At 42.8% G+C, this 22,066-nt stretch overlaps 1 protein-coding gene across 22 annotated transcripts in view; it reads left to right on the top strand.

The window, feature by feature from the left end:
• The first annotated feature begins 1,562 nt into the window (after positions 1–1,562).
• The window catches only part of bnip2 (BCL2 interacting protein 2), a 68,962-nt gene continuing 48,458 nt past the window's right edge, over positions 1,563–22,066 (top strand). For 3 of the 22 annotated variants that reach the window (XM_048972902.1, XM_048972905.1, XM_048972903.1), the window contains exons 1-10: positions 1,566–2,449; positions 5,504–5,605; positions 6,161–6,234; positions 7,809–7,994; positions 10,162–10,344; positions 10,977–11,079; positions 11,167–11,298; positions 11,420–11,506; positions 11,596–11,694; positions 12,234–12,269. In XM_048972902.1, coding sequence (XP_048828859.1) covers positions 2,163–2,449; positions 5,504–5,605; positions 6,161–6,234; positions 7,809–7,994; positions 10,162–10,344; positions 10,977–11,079; positions 11,167–11,298; positions 11,420–11,506; positions 11,596–11,694; positions 12,234–12,269 — 1,289 coding nt within the window. In that variant the 5' untranslated portion in view covers positions 1,566–2,162. Of the gene's footprint in view, positions 2,450–5,503; positions 5,606–6,160; positions 6,235–7,808; positions 7,995–10,161; positions 10,345–10,976; positions 11,080–11,166; positions 11,299–11,419; positions 11,507–11,595; positions 11,695–12,233; positions 12,960–13,230; positions 13,288–14,136; positions 15,363–22,066 lie in introns of those variants that run through there. The other 19 variants (XM_048972898.1, XM_048972900.1, XM_048972899.1 and 16 more) reach the window with 13 other exon arrangements.

Raw genomic sequence — 22,066 nt, 5'->3', positions numbered from 1 at the left:
GTACCATGTGTGTGGAGTTTGCATGTTGTGCCATAGGGTTTCCTCCAGATACTGTGGTTTCCCTCCACAGAACAAAAATATGCTAAAGTGAAAAGGAGCTACCAAATTCTCCATAGGTATGAACGGTATGTGATTGTGCCCTGCAATGGGTTAGCACCCCATCCTGGGTTTCTCCCTGCCTTACACCCATAGCCTCTAGAATAGCCTCCAAACCACCTCCCAACCTTGAATAGGAGAAGCTGTTACAGAAGGCATAAACTATGAAATGCATGTGTGTGTATTTATACATCACAATTTATTAAAAAAAAAACCTATTGCATACTCTTGGATTGTCTTTAGTGCAAGAGACATTTTCATTATAACACTGTGGACGTAATACGCTTTTATTCGAAATGTCCTTCATCACCCATAGTCCCTGCCAAGCCCTCCTCCCGCACTTACGACACCAAAATACACAAAATAACACGTTTGAATATTTCTTCCAGCTCTCATGCAGCAATAACAAATCAGTTTAATATGATGTTAATATAGTTTAATATAGTGTTAATTAATTTAGCTCAAAGTTCATTAACTGATTTGTTCTAAGGTACTAATTTTTCAGCTGCACAAATTTTATAGAACATGGTAAGTTATGAACTGTTTAACATACAATCTTTATCCGGAACTCCACAAAGGCGATGAAGAGTATTTTATTTGTTAACCGTGGTAACCGTTAGTTATTAGTTATTATTAAAATAACTAATAACTAATTTTACCTGAAACAATTCATTAATTAAATTATATACTGGGACTTTCTTGAGAACTGCCTCACTCCGTACTTTGCTTTGCATACTATGCTAAAAAAAGTATGTAGTGAAAATGCAAATATTAATTTTAGAGCTCTTCTGGTGATAATCACGGCTTCTGTTTGAACAACTTAATTAAGCTGTATTATAAAGCGCAAAAAGACCAAAAGCATAAAAGATTAATACGTTTAACGTGGTATACCTATATCTATTGTAAGCTGTTATCTGAAATAATTTTAATGGACCAATACAAAAAGGAAAATAATAATGGCGCGTGTTCGCATTGTTATTTAATAGTCACGTGCTGCCACCTATGGGATAATGTTATAATAACATAGAGTATGTGCGGAATATCATGGCTGTCTATTTTAGTCAAATAAGCGGACTTCACATGCAACGTTTAATTTAGGATTCAGACGAATTAGGTCGTTCTGACATGAGACCTGTATACAACTAGTACAGCCACTGTACGAGGTTTAAATCGTAGGTATAAATTCCTGTACTAGTCTGCAAGCGTAGGGTTAGGGTTAATATCAACAAATATTTCACGTGGGACTCCGTGTGTAATAAAGTCTACTGTGATCGGTTCTTTCTAAAGTTATACTACTTATTTAAACATAGTCTGCCATATAACGCGTTGGTACCCCCCCCACTAGAGTTTAAAAATATAATAAAAATACATAAGCAGAATTTAAATCATTTTCACGGCTTCGGTATTAAAGGTGGGGAACGTGACAGCGTAGTTGATTCTGCCCTCCGGTAGGGGGCAGTAAGGGGCGCGTCTTCAGCAAGGAGATGACGGAATATCCGAATAACGGGGAGCCCAAAAAAATACAGGGAGGCAGGAGAGCTGAGTGCCGGACTAGGCAGTACAGCGATCCAATGGACGGGCAGGTTCAGAACGCTATATAGGAGCTTCGGGTCACTTGGAACGGATCGGATCCTCCGTTTTTCTCCTTCCTTGGTAAGAAAGGCCGGCAATGGCTGCGCCCGAGCCCGTAAGCGACAGTGAGACACAGAGGGCCGCTGGAGCCCGTCAGCTGCTGTGATCGAGTCCAGCCCAGGAAGGAAGGACGCCGGTGGACTGCGCAGCGAGCCGCTCCGCTTCGCCCGGACCACATACCAGATCTGCGACTGTTCATGCGTTTACTGGCAAAGAAAAGGGTGTCGATCGCACCCAGAATCGGTACATAAGGGCTTCATATTTAATAGCTGTTTGGCTGAGAAAAAAAACGCTCCGGATTTGTTGTTAGGAGGTGTAGATCGGTATCGCCATCCGGCCGGATAACAAACGAGATTTTCCCGAGCGATCGGCGCTCCGAACACGCCCGGCCGTGGTGTGACCGTGTGCCTGCTCGGCGGGGCCGCGACGCTCCGATGGCCGCGGAGGTGATCGAGAGTGACTCGGGCCTCAGGCAGAGCATGAACTCGAGTCTGAACAAAAGCGGCTCTGCAGCGGACACGCCCAGGGAGCCAATGGAGCAGGAAGCCGGCAGCTCGGCCCGCAGAACGGCGCCCTCGCCGGGGTCTATGCTGGCTGCAGCCCGGTCCCCGGCGCAAGAGGCGGTCGCCCCGACCGGCGGCCAGACCCCGACACCGGGTGTGCGATCCTCCACCCCGCTTACTCTGCCCGTGCAGCCGGCTTCGCCTGGACACAACGGAAGGTGAGAGCAATGCCCTATTATTATTACTATTATTATTATTATTATTATTATTATTTGTGCGTGCGTGCAGCATGGAAACTCAAGGAAAGCCGACTACCTGTTTACAGGCTTTATGTTCCCCAGAAAGTTCCGGTGCTGCGTGTAACAATATTCCTGCTGGATCGGCGTTCAGCCGTTCAGCCTAGCAATGTAACATGCTAACTATGCAGTGGAGACACTCACGAATGACATTTTAAGGCTTTGAAATTAAATGGTTCGTGTCGTATTTGTCCCCCACGCTAAATGTGCTTTAGGCTGTGGAAACGGTTCTCTCCCCCCCCCCCGTTTATAATTAGAAACTTGTATTACTGTGGCTGGAACTTATCAACTGAACGCTTTTATCGTTAATCATATCCACAAATTTGCTGTCAAACATGGACCAAAACAAAGCAGGGAGCTAAAAATCCTAAATGATTTGGATTTGCAGCTGCAGCATCTGATTTAATCGGTTTCCCCTTTTCTTTTATCATACTTGTACCAAGCGAGACAGTGTGTTTATAGAGAATCGATTGACCACGTGGCTCTTCCTTAGCTAAAACAGAGCTGGGCGTATAGTGTTAGGAAATGTGAACGGATTATGTTTTTTTTTATCATGAAAGGTAAAACAGCAGCCCTTTGGATGTGGTGATCAGTTCTAAAGGCTTGTATGCTAACTGTCATCCACCTGCTCCTCCGCCCTTTCAGAATGGCTCTGAAAGACACTCTGTTTGACCCACAGATGAATCTGTGTTGGACTCCAGGCAGTACGTTTGCTTCCTGCAGCTGTATTAGATTAGATGATAGCGCGCTGGGAAGCAGTCATTAAAAAAAATCCCCCTGAACAAAGCTTTACTTTGTGGTTTTTTTTCTACCCATTTTTTTTTTTTGGATTCTTCTCATGTAAACATGGCTCTGAAACACCCCCCACCCCAAGCTGCCGCTGGGATTTCTCCACAGACAGCCTGAAGTGTTGAGAAGAAACAAAACTGTGGCAAATAAGACGTGTAAAGTCCTGTTGTTACAGTGCAGGTGTCCACACATAACTTAATGTGGCTGGCGTGGAGGGTGCCCTTGTTAAAATTCTGGAGGGCCTGGACTCTTGGGTAAGAATTCTCAGTCCAAGGGCTCCTCCAGAGTCTTTCTTCCACCCGTTTAAATCCTGAGAAGCTCAACAGTAGTATTTTTAGCCTCTCGATTGGTAAAGGTAAGTAACAGTGTCTTTCATAAGTAGCTGAGTTGTAATTCTCTGAGAGTTGTTCACTTTGGGACCATGACACATTGATTAGGACTGAGAAACCCCCTGATGATGGAATACGTGGTGGGGGGGGAGTCATAGACCAGGATGCATTTCCCTTCCACAAAATGACTTTATTGTTATTGTGGTATAATCATGCCTCTCCTTCAGTTGGAAATGCAAGATGTGCTTCTGATTGTTCAGTTTCCCTGTTTTGAGACCAAACAGCAATCGGAGAAATTGCGGTTGGCCGATGCTGCCTTTCTGATACGTTTTTTTGGGCAGAGCTGGCTACATTGTTGGCCCATCATGTACGCTTAGCCCCAAACGGAGCTTCGGCATGGGCGTGTGGGGGGGGGGTGGGGTGCGTGTGAATCAGCAGCTGTCTGCTTCCTGGAAGAACTGGATCTGCCAGCCAGCACGTCAGAGCATTACAATAGGCAGATCACCAGCAGAGATGGAACGTTTGTCTAAAGCAGGGAACTGATGGATTAAAAAATGGGTTCCGTCTGCTGGTTATAAGCTTGACATATACAAAGTGTTCTCAGAGGGGTTGCCCTCTATCAGATTCTGAACACTGCATTAATGTATCCCATTGAAAATCATCAGCACTGTGTAAGCGGTTTGTAGTGGTTGTGTAAGCTCCTCCTTAAAAATGTAAATTCTCCAAAAATGGTAATGACCGGTCATCTTAAAATGGATTGTTATTTGTTGATATTTTGTAGTTTACTTGAGGGAGGCAGTGACCATTGACCAGAGGTGGAGATTTCAGATCTAGAGAGTACAAATCCAGACCAGGTTTTTGTTTCAACCAACCAGTATAAAGAGTCACAGAGTACTCAACTGGTTGGTTGAAATAAAATCTTGGTCTGGATTTATACTCTCTGGACCTGAAATCTCTACCTTTGCCATTGAGTGAATGGGAACCTGTGATATTCTTGCCATAGGCCTTCTTCCCATAATACTGATTGACTTCAAAAGAGGTATGTGTTTACTATCAGTTGTGTAACTGGTGGAACAGAAACCACTTGATATTGTTTTTGGTGTGGCTAAGATTCAAATAGAGATGAAGATTTACTTTTGTAGGCCATTACAAAGTTGGCTGTGTCTTAATACCAGATATATTGACTTGGCTCCGCCTTTTCTATCACCTGTGAATATGTGCTCCAGCCATCTGTTCCTGACTCTGACCAGCAGCTAGTTTTTGGGTTTGAACCTCCATCTTTTTTTGTTAAGTCAGCTCCTGTACCACCAGAGTACAGCTTCGCACCTAATTTTAAATGGTTTTTACACATAACTGGTCATTATAAGCTTTTGCAAAAATGTCAAGTCTTTTGTATATGGTAGTCTACATGCTTATAAAATTATTTTAAGAGAGCAGGATGAAAGCTGGCCATGTCTCAGTGTGAAATACATCAGTGATACCATGAATGCCACAAGGGTAAGGGCAATTTCCAGTCTAATGTTCTTACTCTCATTCACGAGACGTTTGTGTTTTTTTTTCCCAAGGAAGTAATGAGTTGGATCATAATCCCTAATGGAAGAGTTTCTTTTTAAGGCAACAGTGTCATTGTGGGGCAGCACTGTGTGCAGGCCTCATTTCTAACAGCAGGCTGTCCAGACACGGTGGCCACTCAGTCGCTAGCATGGGGGAAAACAACAGCCCTTTCACAAGAAGATGTTTTATTGGGAGGAAGTGGATGATGAGCTAAGAGCTGACAGCTCTGCTGCTGTTAAATATCTGCCGGGTGTCTCTTCCCACTCTTTGGAGGATCATTGATGCTGTATTTTTTTTTTTTAAGTTGCAGTTTGGAGCGACAGGAGTCTGTTGCTACCACTGAAGCGCGGCTGAGAATGGAGGGGGTGGAGCTAAAAGAGGAGTGGCAGGATGAAGACTTCCCCAGGTATTGTACTCGCTCAGTCATCAGTTTTCAGACTCATGCTTTGTATTTTCTGGTTGCATTTACATTTACCCATTACCAGATGCTTTTGTCCAAACTGGCATACAAGGGAGGCAAATAGCACATTGCATTCCTGTCTCTCAACGGCACGCTGAAGTCTCCATCCAGTCTTCACATGATCTGTGTTCAGGCCTCATTCTCGCAGCTTGAGATACGTTTGGGTGTTAGAGCTTCAGTCCTCTTCTGCACTTGATGTACTTCATGTAGTTTATATCTCGCCGAATTACTTTCTCGTGCCACACAGCATTTAGGCAGGTAACCATTCTATGACATTCTATGCCACCCAGAGCCACTGAGAAGTGTAGGTGTTGGCAACACGTTCCAGAGCGTGTTCTGTGTAATGGAGTGCAGGAACGTTTCCAGGAAGAATGTATGGACTGCATGTTATCAGATCAAAGATATCGAGCATAAACATTCTCTATTCTTTCATCTGTGTAAATGAAACCATAATAGTTTCTTGGTTGTGTGAACTAAGGGGATTCTTGAATCTTTTGTTAGACCCCTACCCGAGGAAGAAGACGGCCAGCTGGATGAAGAGCTCTTCTCCAGTTCTTCAGTGAACAGGCAGTCTGGTAAGGCCTTGCTTGCAGTTAGGAGGGGTCCACAGGCTTGGCTGTTGTGTTGGCTTTGCTGTGCCGTGACATGCCGGTGAAGCTGTCTGACTGCAGGGGGTAGGCCTGTAGCAGCAGGCTCTCTGTTGTTTTGGATCTTAGATTTGTTTGAAAATGGGAGTGGAATAGTTGAGAATAAGGATGTGAAGCCTGCCAGGGGGTAGGGTTGTGCGATTTGACAATCTTAGATCGAATGATTAAAATGTACACGGTCTGCCTTTACAGAGAGATTGTTAGAATGTGCACTATAGCACGATGCTGTCGACTTCAGTTCTATGACTTAAACGTACCTAAAGTTGTTTTGTCAGCCAGATCTGTTTTGACACGCCTATAATGGCAAACCGTAGCTTAGGTAGTGCCTTGGTCTTCCTCCCACCCTTTTGCACCCTTGTCCCAACATGCAATGCCCAACAGGTGACACATTCCCTATTTGGCAGCGTAGCGACGTGCATGACATTGGGGAGTTGGTCCCTAAAACGAATTTGCCATCAATAATGTGGAACCTGTTTCGATTTCCCTTTAACCACCTCAAAAGAAAAGGCGTTGTTACCTTATTGAGCAAAATATGTATATATTTTAAAGAGGGGTATTAGTTTGCTCGTACTGTTCATTGACTTGCATAACATGACTCAAGACTTGAACTTGATTTCAAGTCTGACTCGAAGACTTGAGGTTATAGTCCCCCTCTGGATACCATAACGTTTATCATTTCAGTGTATATTAATTCTCTTCTCTGTACATCTTCATTTGGCCGAACACAAGGTCTCTGGAGATAGTTTGTTGAACATATGTATCTCTCTCCCTGCATGTGCAAGGACATAACTGTGAGAGAACGATTATGAGGGAGTGGAAGACTCTCCTGTCAATCTATATCTGCCTATGATGGACGTAACCTAACGCGTACTGTGACGGGTTTTTACTGCAGCAGTTTTTTATTCAGAGATGAAGGACGCTGGCCAAAATGATTAGATACCGTTATGAGGATTACACAGAAAAAGAAATGAGTAGCCAAATGCATAACTGTCATGCTACAGTATCAGATGGACACGGAATTACTTCCAGCTTGACTTTATATGTACATAACCTATGTATTTACACATAGTAGGGCACTAATACTGCATTGTGTATTGTTTGTATTGGCGGTTTGATGTTCGATTTGCATTTCCATTGCATAAACTCACACGGGAAGGGATTTGAGTCATATGACTCGCAACTCAACTAGGACTTGAGTCATAAATTTGATGACTGGTCACTCGACAGCAAAAGTATTGGAAAGACTTGGATTCGACTTGGGATTCAGGACAAGTGTCTTGAGACTTGACTCAGAAGTGACTTGCTTCCAATCCATGCTTTATAGGGGCCCCAAAACCTACCCTTGGGGCCCCTTGCTTGGAAAATTCGGCCGAAGTGGACCTCCTATTGCCCACCATATTTCTTCAGGTTGAAAGTTGCTAGGTGAGAAGGTGCCCCTGCAGAAAGTGACACGATATCGCGTGGGTGCCCCCATCTGACACCCCCGTTTCTTGTCATCCTAGGCACACAGTCATATGGGTTGAGCAGCGATAAGAAACCCAAGAAGAAGCTGATGGCTCCGGACATCAACCTGACGCTGGACCGCAGCGAGGGCTCCGTGGTGTCCGACGAGCTGGACGAGAGCGGCGAGCTCGACCTGGACGCCATGGACACCCCCTCTGACAACAGCAATGAGTTCGAATGGGAAGGTAGGGGAGGCAGCCCAGTCAATAGACATTTGTTTTGGAATTCAAAAGTTGCTGCATTTTTCCTCTAAGGCAGTATGACAAATTCTGCACTTGAAGAAAAGAGTGCAGTGTTTAGTAACCATAATTATTTAATTGGCTGGAGTGTTTAGTCCTGGCTCTGTGTGATCTCCTTCCTACAGTGTCAAGACTTGGTGCATGTGTGTGCATGTACATACACACGTCCTCTGAGGGTCTCCTCTGCCTTCTGTCCTTTGCTTCTTGGAATAGACACCAGGCTTTGATCATTAGATGGAAGCACGTGCATTCACACAGACACATGGAGTGATGTGTAAGACCCTCAAAATGATCATTAAAACATCATTAGAATATTAACTTTGTCACAGAACTGGACGGAACATTCTTATGGACCTTCTTTGTCCGAATTAATTCCACACAGATACTCCAGTGCCATTTGTACCATGAGAGGATGAAGAAAATGGTCTATTTACTTTTCCATCCCACTGTGTATGACACACACACACATATTATCCATTTTTATCAGTGGCTTTGGACTCTGTACCTGTGATCTAAAGGTCACTGGTTCGAATCGCATGGCTAGCAGAGTAATTGGGCTCTTGAGTAAGGGCCTTAACCCCAGTTGCTGCAGGGACACTATGATCCTGCTCTCTGATCCTCACTTACACGGCATTTTGGGCAAAAACCATATGACAATTATAAGTAAATGTAAATGTTTGAAGCTGCTGCCCTCTACTGAGGTGTTTTTGGTTTGTATTTTTGGAAATCTTTTGCTGAATAATGCTAATGGCAGCTAAAATGAAAATGACTAATTCATTTTTTTTGCTAAGCCTTCCAGGAAGTGACTTCAGGAGTCTCGCTCTTGTGTTTGACAAGTTTATCTTGCTTGTGTTTTTGATGGGCACTCTCTTCCGGCCCCCTTACTGCTGCTGCATGTAGAAGTGTGACGGGCCGGGTGCCGTCCTCGACGGCCTCTTTGAACTCTGTCTTGTTTCTGTCTCCACTTCTGCTTTCCGCCTTCTTCCCTGGAAGGAGTTTTTTCATTCAATGCTCGGAAACGGCCACGTGTCACTCTCCCCGCTGTGGTAAGGTCTGCTGGACTGAGCGTCCCGGTTTCGTACAAGAGAGAATCGCATCCCAGAATCAGCTGCATTTCCTTAATACCTGCCCCCCCCCCCCCCCCCCCCCCCCACAATACCTGACCAGCTGTGATCATCAGTCCCGCGTTAAACGCTCCACTGTGGTTCCATTTTGGTTTTCATTCTGCGTTTAAGCTGCGTTTGATTGCTTGCATGTGTCCCTTCGTCACCCCTTCCAATCAGGAATCCGGCTTTCTGCCTTTCTGTGTGGTCTATACGTTTTTTTGGTTCCGCCGTGTCACCATTCTTCCTTTGTGTCATGAAACTGCAGGGCTTATTACTGCATGCCTCAGCCCAGGAGCTGTCATATTTACAAAACACGAATTCTATAAGCCGTTGAAGCCGCCACCATCATTACGTTAAATTAATTCTGCCTTTGATCTTGCACCATGACAACGAGGCAATGCTTTCCTGTAATAGCACCACTACAATATGGCTGCAAGGATTCAGCAGACTAACAGTGTTGCGTATCCTGTTGCCTGTAGTCACTGGTAATAATTCTGCTTTTCATTGCTGGGGAAGAGTGATGGGTGTGTATGTTAAAGACACGGGTTTCCTGTGGGTATTCATTTATGACGAACGGTAAAACTAGACAGATCTTTCCCTTGCATGTCTTACTTTATTTGCGTGTAATCGGACGTGTTGGGATTACTGGTGATTTTGTTCGAATACAACAGCGGATCAAGGATACAGTGATTACAGTTTAACTGTTCATTCCTTATTGATTATCTGAGTACCAACTGGATGGGCGATTTAATGGGTTGAGTCATAAACAAATAAAGATGTTACATCTCATCTAAAGTCTAATAGGGTGGTATGTCAAGTTCTGAATGTGCATATACCTCAGATAGCCGTAAAATCTCTGGTGATGTTAATGTTTAAAACCCCTAGTGTTTCTCTTGGTCCTTAGATCTAGAAGTTCCTTTAGAATACATTTCACTGGATCTAAAACATCCAGTTGCAATTAGACTGTGATGCTCCGTGGAGTAAATGAAGGCTCCTTGACCTTCCAGACGATCTTCCAAAGCCCAAGACGACTGACCTGCTGAGGAAGGGTGTTGAAGCCGTCCAGGAGTACTCTGCCTCAGAAGAAAGGGAGGAGGGGCGACGGTGGAGAATATTCCGCATCGGCGATCAAGATCACAAGGTGGACATGAAGGCCATTGAGCCCTACAAGCGTGTCATCAGCCACGGAGGTCAGAGCTCTCTAACCTCAGTCTAACCAGTGCAGACCATAATGCTACCTGTCAAAAACTTGGACACACCTCACCACCTACAAAGGAGAGTGGTAGTGTCACATCACGTGACCTGTTCACCTGACCTAAACTCAGTAGAGATTGTTTTGGAGGAGTTTGGCTAGATATTGAAGGAAAAGCAGGAAACATGCTCAGCATATATGGGGGACCTCCTCCTGGACAGCTGGAAAAGCATCCCAGGAGGCCACTTCATGAAACTGGTGTAGAGAAAGTTGGGGCAACTGGGGTTAAGGGCCTTGCTCAAGGACCCAATGGTAGCATCTGTTGGCCACGGACTTGAACCGCCAACCTCCCGAGTCCTAACCCACAGAGCTGCCCCTTCCACCCCAACAGACTATTATATTTGTTTGGTACTTTGTTGATCAGTGCATAATTCCATGTATTTTATAGTTTTATGTCTTTATAATTATTCTAATATTAGAACATGATACAAATAAACTTCTCTGTGGGTAGATGTGTGCAAACTTTTGACTTGTACTGTAAGTTAGGGTATGGTGTCTTTATTGTGATATTCAGTATCAGTTGCTTTTTCCCAGTGGTGATTGTTTCAACTTGATTGCTGCTTTTTGCAGGTTACTATGGAGACGGTCTGAATGCCATCATTGTCTTTGCTGTATGTTTTATGCCCGAAAGCAATCAACCGAACTACAGATACATCATGGACAATCTCTTCAAGTAAGCAGGCCTCCTGTGGTCCCGCCCGACCCGCCTCCATCTCTCTGAAGGTATAAGCCCATTACGGCCCATTTGTTCTGTCTGCAGGTACGTCATCGGCACTCTGGAGCTCCTGGTGGCCGAGAACTACATGATCGTGTACCTGAATGGGGCCACATCCCGCCGGAAGATGCCCAGCGTGGGCTGGCTTAGGAAGTGCTACCAGCAGATCGACAGGAGGTGAGGGCCGGACGTGACGCTGTTAGACTGACTTCTCGGCGATCCAGTTCAGTCTGAGGGCCTTGCTATTGAAAACACGACATACGACTTAATGAAAATTCCTTTCTCCATCATACGTCAGGTTGCGTAAAAATCTGAAGTCTTTGATAATTGTCCATCCTTCGTGGTTCATCCGCACGCTCCTTGCCATCACGAAACCCTTCATAAGGTAAGAGGCCTCTGCTTTCATTTATTCTGTGTGTTGCCCTTATTAAAAGATAGATGAAGCTGACATTTCCGTTTCGTTTCCATTTGTAGCTCTAAATTCAGCCAGAAGGTGAAATATGTGTTCAGCCTGACAGACTTAGCTGAGCTAGTGCCTATGGAGTATCTGTCAATACCGGAGTGCATCAAGCAGTAAGTAAACCCGTTTTTCCCCCTCTTTTATTTTTAGTTTTTAATCAGAATCAGTAGTTATGCACATAAATATAAAAGACATGGATGTGGTTCCAGGGTAGAGAATTGGGATTGGTTGCTTGTCAGGCTTTGTAAATGACTTTTTGCCAGGCCAGAAATATCCCCATGCGGAATAAGTCTAGGAGGCCAGAAGTGTAGATGGAGTTCAAACTGAGCAGATGCACTGATTTTCAACATATGAAATCTCTTGGTTTGCCCAGCGGTTAGCATCACAGACTGTGTGTGTTACGGGGAAATGCACTTCTAATGATCTACACGTTGCGCTCGCTAGGTTAACGTCGATAACGTTTGACCCCCTGTCTCTTCCCTGTCTGTCTTAACATGGCAGTTGAAAGGACCCCTTGCCGCAAGATAAAACTCTCCCTGTCTGTTCGCTTCAAACATTTTATTGCCTTTATACGCTTGTTTTATATTTATATGTTGGCTGTTGAATTCCCACCTCTTTTATTCCCTAACGCCCTCTCCCTGCCCCCTCAAAGGTTTGATGAAGAAAAAAATAGGAAAAGACGTAAAAGGTATCTCTACGCTTCACGCCAGCGATTGTCATGTCTCTCTAGGATTTTTTTTTCATGCACGGAACTAATTCTGTCGTGTGGTTGGCTTTGAGGAGTCCAGAGACATAGCACCGAATTATTGCCCCATGAATACCAGGCATCTTGAAATGTGCTGAGATTTTGCGTTTAGTATTGCGTTGAGCTGTTATGTAAAAGGATATAGTATGTACAGTATGTCCAATATAAAAGTAAAGTGTATCCCAAAGAGGAACATCTCAAGGTAGTCACATGCTACAATGACTAGAAAATTATTTTTAGGTCTCTGAAGCAGCATCACGTACTTAGAGAGCTGCTCTTATTATATGTTATTTGCCTCATTTGATCTCTTCGGACAAAAGTGTCTTATAAACAAAACAAATGTAAATTCAGTTTAAGGTCGCTATTGCATTCCTGTCACTTTCACAAAGGAAGTGGAGCAACAGGGAAGAAGTGCTTGTCTCAGTCCCAAAGCTAACCAATTGCATTGTCTGATTCCAGCAGTCTGCCTATCGCGAAGCGCTGTATAATAATAAAAAAAAAGGGCTGTGCAGCAAATCACGTCGCTCCATGAAAATCTCATTGTGCAATGCAGCAAATCAGAGACTTGCCAATCCTCCTAACAACACTGGAAACACATTCTGCTTGCTGTGTTTTTCTAAAAAAAAAAAAAAAGTATTCACTTGTAAAACATGCCTGACTGTGCCTTTAAGAGTGTGTTTTGTTTGTTTTGCTTAACCTACAGAGAAAATGTGATTATTTTTCGCAAGCACCCTTCCTTTCCTGTAAACAAACTGTGCCGGTTTCTTATTTTAACTTCTGGTAGCACTGCGATGTAGTTTACTGGCAGCAAATGTAGACTATGCGTCCAGGCTGCCCTTTCTGGTTGACTTTCTCTATTGACAAGCTCCCAGAGCATCACTGAGCTCTCTAACTGTCTGTTGAGGAAACAGCGGTTGGTCCTGGTAACCCGGTCTAACCTGCCCAGGATGAAGTTCGCTAGGTCAGTGATGGAGATGCTCTTCATGTGATATGCTGACACTGGGTGGCAAACAGGTTCAGGATGGTGGATCTCTCCCCCCCCCTCAACACTCTTGGGTGATCTGATCTAAGTTTCTGCACGGCTGGCTGGCGTTAATCTTCACATTGTCTTGCATGACTCTCACCATGCCCCACCACACCCATGCACCTCCTGTATGTGTTCGTAGCGTGTGGGTCGTCAATAGAAGCCACAGCAAAGCGACGAGTGACGTCAGCGAAATGGAGAAATGGGAACAACGGTGACCTGTACTCATGGTAGACTCTGAGTAAAGGGCAGCAGAGGTCTCCCAGCTTAAACGCCACACCTGTCATTGAAAAGTGTCAATGATGAAACACCCTGTGTTTGGACTCTGGGCAAATGAACTTGGACTGTCTAGTTCATGACAGGAATATGGCCGGCTGGCGTTTAGCTGGAGATCCGAAAGTTCAGCTCTCGCAACCCTGCGCTATGTTTGCCTTCAAATTAACAACATGTATATTTTACCTGCTACAATGGAGTCTTGATGAATAACATGCACACAGTAAATCATATTAATCTTAATTAGCCCAATTTGCTTTAGAAATTGTTTCAGCCACCCAGATTATCACCCCCTTCAGGTTTTTTTTAAGCGGAATGCCCACAATAAACCCGCTTAATAGTAATGTGGTAATGAATATTTGTAGACGCATTGAAACCAGTCCATTGCAAACCCAATCCATTTTAAGCTGCGTTTAAGCGGAGCTGCGTTCCCAGTGAGAGTCCTTCCTTCCAAAGACCTTTGTTGGTGTGGGGGTGCCCAGCTACAGCCTAACACAATGTCTCCCCCTGCAGGATCGATCAGGATCTACACAGCAAAGTGGAAATGGCCGCTGCAGCAATGCCGGAATAGGAAACGGAAACCTCTGCATGCGACAAAAGGATTGCCCAAGAACCATAAGCGAGGGGGGGGAGAGATCTTTCTTATTGCAAGGCGTCGCCCCCCACCCCCCCCCCACACACACACCCTGTTGCTCTATGGCATCGATTCTGAGTGTCTTTGGTGTAAGGAGTAACTCTTGCTTTTGTTACGTTCTCAGAACCGCCCACTGCTGTGCTAGCGTGTGCTCCGGCACTGATGCCACAACACTCCGTTTCAAACCTTTTTATAACCTTCCGTGTATCAAGCCAAACTTTTTTTTTTTTTTTTGGTGTTATAGTTACAGCTGTATTTTTCATATTTAAAGCACTCTCTAAAATGGTTGATGCATGTTCATTACATTTAAAAATGTATTTATATTCAAAAAGTGATAAAGGACAGAGATTAATATATTTTTATGTCCATTAGGATTTGAACATTTATCTGTCTGTCTGGAGATGCGTAGGATGTGTGTCATTCAGACACAGGCATTTTCGAGGTATACCCGTAATGGATTACCTCTGCGGTTGTCAGCCTTTTTGTGGAAAACCTGCTCGTCCTCTCTTGCAACTGCACGTCTGCAGAAGTGGGGAAACCAAGCAAAAATCTGTGGATCATAGGTCAGGAAAAAAGCCTCGAAACATGGATCTTTTTTTATTATTGTGTTCTATAGTATGTTACTGGTTTGTAGAATGTTCTAAGAAGAGAGATTCACTTGCTGCAAGTAAACTTCCGGTTACATCTGTGTGCCTCTTTCTTTTGCAAAAAAAAAAATCTATTTTAAGTGTTGTGTTATTGGAGTCATGCTTTAAAAATGGGATTGCATGTTCTCAAAACAGAAGAGAGACCCATGCACCTCTCACATACAAAGGGAAGGACCAATGTCATTAGTACTAATGGGAAATCTTAAGTTATCAGCTCGTTAGACCCAACATGCCACGCAATCAGGCTTACCGGATAGTAAAATCAGATGCGTGTTCACAATATTGCGTATTGTAATAATAAATCAACATTTACTATCCGTTCTGTTAGAATATTGCATACATGGCCACCAAAGAAATCAGGCCTAGCCTGTGTAAAACCAAAGCTTGTATCCAATAATTTGGAAAGTAGTTTTGGGTAATGTAAGAAGTACGATGTGCAATAAAACTTACAAAGCAAATAGTTGAATGTTTTTGTTCAGTTCAACTTAGCCGTAAGATCTGTATTAATAATTCCGAGGTCTGGTAAAAATTATTCGTGCAATATTCAAATAAAACTTATTGTGCCTGAATGTCATAGTGATCTGAGGATCACCAATAAATGACAGTAGGGAGAATCCGGAATGTGAAGTCAGCGATGGTTTGCAGTGATGACGTGATTCATGGTGATCCTGTACAAGTTCTGGGCTCCAAACCCAGTAAGCAGAAAACAAGGCAGAAGACACCTTGGATGAGATGCTGGTCCATTACTTCTGTAACTCACTTGCCACTGTATTAAGCGCACACATACTCACTGGCCACTTTATTAAGTTCAACTTCTCGTTGAAGCAAATATCTGTTCAGCCAATCATATGTCAGCAGCAGGTCAGGTCAGGTTGGAGGACTTGCACTAACACAGCATGTTGCCATACCCACCACAAGATGAAGCACCTCCTAATCCTGGTTTATCCAGGTCACTTAAGCGAAGACATTCTGACTTCTCCTTCAGTCTCTCAGGAGCCCCAATCAGATCCTGGATTGACTTTGCAAGTCAACATGGAGTCTCTGAGGAATGATTCAACATTGACCAAAGTCTCTGAGTAAAATTTTGTTTAGGTTTGTATGCTTGTAAAACTGAGAGAAAAAAAAACTGAAAAAAGGGCTGAATGCAATGATCGTAAATTTTTTTATGTTATTTGCTGCACTTACTTTCACTAGGGGGCGCTGCACACATATATATCCGCAATCAAAGAAGATAGATGGTGCTGAATCATGTGAAGATAATATTCAGTTGAAAATATCATTCTATTATTGTGTATAAAACATTTTATCTGTGCATTTATGCACCTCCTTTACAATGTCTACTCATTCTGTCCTTTCCTGTGTTTAGATCTTATTGTATTCTCCCAGTGAGGAACACATAATACTTTTGGGATCAATCTGCCACCACTGCAGACACGTTGCCATTAATGCAACGCCGTTTAGTGGCAACAAAGGGAAGGTGGATAGCAGACCACACTTGGCCTTGTGAAGGTGATGTCAAACAGTATTTGATGAACTGTGCTACTGCTTAAAAAATACATAATATTCATAAATATTATGGTTGCATTTTAAGACAAAGTGTCGCAAAAATAAAGCATGGGCACTGTGTGCCAGGAAGGTAAGGAAACGGCAGCTGTAGAAGGTGCTCGGTTTTGTGAATGCAATAACTTTTTTTTATTTAACAGGCACATTGTAAGGGTGTCAACTGTAAGTGGTAAAATTGCCATAAAATTTTAACAATGCTGCATAGTGATAACAAAACAAAAAAAGATGTGTTACGACATTAGCATAAAACAAAATAACTGGGTTCATTGTGCTTATGGGGAAAAAAAACACAATTGCTGTCATCAGTGAAATGGCTTCATTTCTACTACAGGCTGAAACTGGTTTCATTACAAAATAAAAGAATAACAAACGACAATCAAGTTACCACACACACATACCATCATTAATCTTCAGAGCATGCCAATTCAAATTGAAACCCAGCGATTCGAAACTGAGCGGGAGTTGCTTCGTTTATACAAAATTACGTGACCGATGATGTCCGATTTCCCTGGGTTTCCCTTCCCTTGTAAATTGCTTAGAATAAAAGATCAGCCATATGAAAACTTATTGATCAGTATCTTACTAGCTAGTATGGGAGGTATTTTCTGCTAAAAATAAAATTAAAATGATGAATATTTTAATAAGGTGTATTGACATGGTAACAGTGGAGCTAACTATAATCACGAACCCGTTGATAACAAAAAACCAAATGAATATATAATGTTACCTTGATTCTATGCCATGAATGTCAACGTTTGGAACTATTCACTGGCCCCATGACCTGAAAGTTGGCTGCCATTTTGTTACAATGGGCCCCTATGGGAGGACAGCGCCAGTTCCTCATTTTGACTTCTTGCCCTGTTCCCCTGTGGTCCATACTCGTGTCTTTGTCCCTGTCCTTGTGGTAATTCCACCTATCTGACATGTTTTTGTCCCCGTGTTTGTCCCAGTCTGTTTTCCTCGCAGTCCCTTGTTCTGTCTTTGTCCACTTCCTAGCCCCAGTAGTGTCTTGTCTGATTCACCTGTGTGTCTCGTTGAGTCTCTGCTACCCCTCTGTTTGTTCATCCTGCTTGAATGTCCTGTGTCTTGTCCCATGTCGTCCCCAGTCTGGTGTTCTGTCCATTTGACTTCTCTCCCCTGATGTCCCTAGACTTCTCCGAGTTTGTTCGGTTCCCTCCGTTGTACCCTATACCCAGTCTCGTGTCCTGTGCTTTTCTCTGTCTAGTAATGTGTCTTGTCTGGTGTGGTTCACCCGGACATGTGACTCGGACCTTTAGTGTGGTCTAACAAGTCACATCTCTCATATTACCTTCTGTGGATTTCTCCAGCTGCCTCTCATTTTGCCCCTCCATCAGTCCATAGTATATAAGTGCCTCCTGGTCCTGTGCTCCTCAATCCAGACATTAATGTTGTTGTCCCTGTATGGTTTTCTTTGTTGTTTGATCCTCTGCAGTCCTGTTTTCCTGTTCAGTTTCTTTGCCAATAATTCCCATTCTGTTTTGCGCCGAATCCTGCTGCTGTGTCCTTCTTGCCTCTTATCAGACTGCAGTATCGTCAAGGGATTTTCACCTACATTAAGCATATATTTGAAGATGATGAGCAATATTATAAACAATTGTTTTCGGGTCTGAGAAACCATATGCTCCACATTCCGCATACTCTACATAATACTGCTTTAGATGCCCATAGCTGAAGCTAATGGTATATGCACTTGAAATACGTAACATGAGGATTCTGCTCCTGATATTTCTATAGCACTGCATTATGTGGCCCACATGTTGTGTTACAACCATGAGTCGCAAGACCAATGCAATTCTGTACTAGCATGTTGTCTTCCAAGAATTTGAATAATACATTCTGTAGTTATTGAATCCCCAGCTGCTATATATATATATATATATATATCAGTCCAGCAAAAAAAAAAGATTTGTGAGAGTTTCTTACTGATTCTTACTGTAATATCTGATGACTACAGGAAGCTGCTTTTTGGTTTTCAATCAGTGGTCTCATCTATAATAAGGGAATGGGGTCTATTCCCCGTGTCCTCTAGACCTTCGTATGCCATTAGCCCTAACACTGAAAGGATTAGCTTTGTGTGTTTCATTCTGTGTTCCACTACACATCTCACATGATCAACACTTACAGATGTGGACAATTTATTGGTACCCTTACAGCTCATTGAAATAAGGCTTCATTTCTCATGAAAAGCAGTTCAGTTAAAAGCAATTGTCTAATGTATACCTGCACGTCTTTAGTATGTGAATTGAATAAACCAATAAAATCGTGAAAAGAAATAACTTGTTGTTTATTTTACAAAGATTTGCTAAAACAATATGCACAGATTTGTCGGTACCCCTGAAGAGACCCTGTTTATCCATCCATTATAGTCATGCGTCAAACTAAACGTGTAACCTTAATTAGTATCACAGGTGCCTTCAAGCTTTTCATCAGCCATTCAGCCTATTTTAAGGGAAAGTGCTACTGTGTGGTTTGGTATCATTGTCTGCACCCCACTGAACATGGACCAGAGATAGCAAAGGAGGGAGCTGTCTGAGGAGCTCAGAAAGAAGATTATAGATAACTAGGTTAAAGGTAAAGGCTATACGATCATCTCCATGCATGCATTTTTTTTTCTTTTTCAAGGAAGCAATATTTATTCAGTGTTTTCATAAAAGCCTTGCATTTACTGCTACTACGGACGTCATCGGTCACGTGATTTTGCATAAATGAAGCAACTCCCGCTCAGTTTGATTAGGGGTGTTCATGAGGATTAAGGCCAGGGCAAGTAAAAAATGCCTGTAAATAAAAACAGGAATGACTGGCCATTAATAACTGACATATGAAATTATATGCTTGACACAATCCTGCTTTAGGCCATCTTAGTTAGTAGACACATAATTCTTGGCGACAGTGTTTTCAATGGAGGATGAAAACTTTAAGGTGTTCAGCCCATTTTTTTTTATGTCTCTCAGGTGCTGTAAGGTATCTTTGTCATTGTAACGTGAACTGTGAACCCATTGTTCTTTCCGTGGTAGCTTTGCAGCAGGTTCTGGACTGCCAGTCTTGTTTTGTAAAGGAAAAGCTTATCTGCAAGCTCCTTTGGTGTTGTGTTCCTATAGGTCCACTGTTTTGTATGTCTTACAACTATAGTCCATAGTTCAATGTTGCTTGTTCAAGAGAACATATCTGCTCTTTATGGCACCGTTGTGCGATGGAGTATTGAGTATTGCAAAGCTGGGTGTTTCTGAACCAGTTTTGTCTTTGTCAGGTGGTGTGTACTCTACATATTGGACGTTGAGTGAGGTGTCCTTCACTTTTAGGAGCTAAACCACCTAAACAAGGTCCGTGCTGTAATCTCATCCTCTTTTCCCTTGTACAAGCCCCAGTCAAATAAACAGTAAAACTAAACTAATTTGGATTAACGCCTGTGCTTACACTTTGAGAGTAAGACAGTGGCAAAAAGCCAAAGAGAACTGGATCAACTGCTATGTCATTCTGACAGTGATGTAAACAATAATTCAGTACATTCCCCATCACTGTCCAATATGTGTACAGTCGGTACACTTAACTTTCAAAAAGAATAATTTAAACTAACACTTCGATGGCAAAAAAACTATGTAAACCACTGATGAAACCATTTTATAAATGGTTTGGGGGAAGAATTATATATATATACATATATCTCTCAAACATCCTGATTTACAAAACACACATCCTTTCACAGCACAATTAAAATAGAAAACAAGACTGTGTAAGGTATTAACCAAAAGAACTTAAATGATCTCCACAAAAATCTTAATACAGCCTCATACGTAAACCAAATACTCCTACAAAGTACAGCGCGCGGCCGCCATTATGCAGCTGCCGAACTACAACCCTTTTATCCCGCCCAGACTCCCTAACCAGTCTACTTCCGCATCCCCTTGGGTGCATGCAGGTACGGACATACATACAGTGGCGCTTCTGCCTGGTTTTCATACATTATCTTATATACCTGGGAAATGATAAGGAGAGAGATAAGATTACACGTCTTGTCTAAGCAACCTCCAGTGTGTTTCTGTGGCAGTACGGCTAGCGTCCCCTTACTGATCCACCCAGCTAGCGTGTTCAAAAGAAGAACAAATTTTGACTGTAGTGTGAACGCAGAAGAAAAAAAATTAAATAAATAATAATACTTTGTTTCCCCATTTCCTTTTCCACAATTTCATACCCCTTACATATACACAGGGCCTGTGGTATTGAAAACCGTGTTGTTCCCTGAAAGACACAAACATTTCTTGTCCTTGACTGTATCCACGTCGATAATGCTGGAGTCAGATGAGTGGATTCGAAATGCTCACGAAGTAATCAAACATTTTGTCATGTGGTGTGCAGACCTGTATGGCAAGACCTTCCCTGTATACAATGTACATGGACTAATTCATCTCTATGAGGATGCCAGCCACTTGAACTGTTCCTTAAATGGCATTTCCAGTTTCCCATTTGAAAACTACCTGCAACAAATCAGGAGACATGTGTGGAGTGGGAGAAGTCCCCTGGAACAAGTAACCAGGCGTTTGTCGGAAATCGAACATTCAGAAGTGGACAATAGCCAAATGCACCCGAAAGTGTTCGCTTCTGTTAAAGAAAGGGACAGTTGAAATGCAGACGGGACTTTTGCTTGTGAAATTCTGCACCCGCGTCACACTTCACCATTGTTTTGCCAACCATGAGCACCACAGAAACAGAAAAAGCTATAAAGGACAAAGAGAACCCCCAGACCCCCAGGATAACTGGATTACATTCTCATTAATCAAAATAAAAATTACTTCAGGCATTTTTTAAATTTGTTTTGTTTGTTTGTTTTAAGTTGAATTGTCTAACTTCAGGATCGACGAGGAAGCTCACAAAAAAGGAATTCTGGAAGGTTTTGTTAGAAATGGTTATGTTTCTCATCACCAAATACTTTATACATTTGAAATATAAAATCGGTTGATTCCAATTTTAGACATTGATGTTTTTTTGCAGAATTAATGGATTTAGATGAGGGGTAATGGATTTTCACTGCTAAGATTATAATTCCAGTTTCAAAATAAATCAAATTCTTTAAGATTATGACATTTTTTTGAAGCTGGGCATGCTTAGTTTTATTTTATTACCTCTGTATAGGTGTCAAGCTACCTACCTTCCCTATTATTCCATTAACAGCAACATGTTACACAATACTTGTGAGTACTGCTGACAACTTGTAATGTGTAATGTGTTGTGTACAACATGAGTCACAGGCTGATTGATGTGTTTCAACCTCTGAAAATGAAGACATGTCTGTCAAAGCTGAACATGCGGACAGTCTCCTGGGCGGTGAAATGTCCACTCCTCGTGAGTAATACTATCACAAGACAGTAGTTACAGGCTCAATCAAATGTTTCAGACTTGTCTGTCTTAAGACCCTTCCACAGTGGACGTGGTACATGCAGGGCTGAGCTCTAAAACCCATTCATTTCTCTTGCTTGCACCACGCAATAACAGTTTCCCGCTGCGCTGAGCAAAGCACAGTGCAAGCACGTCAACGAGGAGTACTTGCGTATTCAACTGGGTTGAACTTTGATCGCTGTGCACC

Source organism: Brienomyrus brachyistius, chromosome 13, assembly GCF_023856365.1.
Source record: "Brienomyrus brachyistius isolate T26 chromosome 13, BBRACH_0.4, whole genome shotgun sequence".
NCBI classification, from domain to species: Eukaryota; Metazoa; Chordata; class Actinopteri; order Osteoglossiformes; family Mormyridae; genus Brienomyrus; species Brienomyrus brachyistius.
This window is presented reverse-complemented; position numbering and strand designations above follow the sequence as displayed.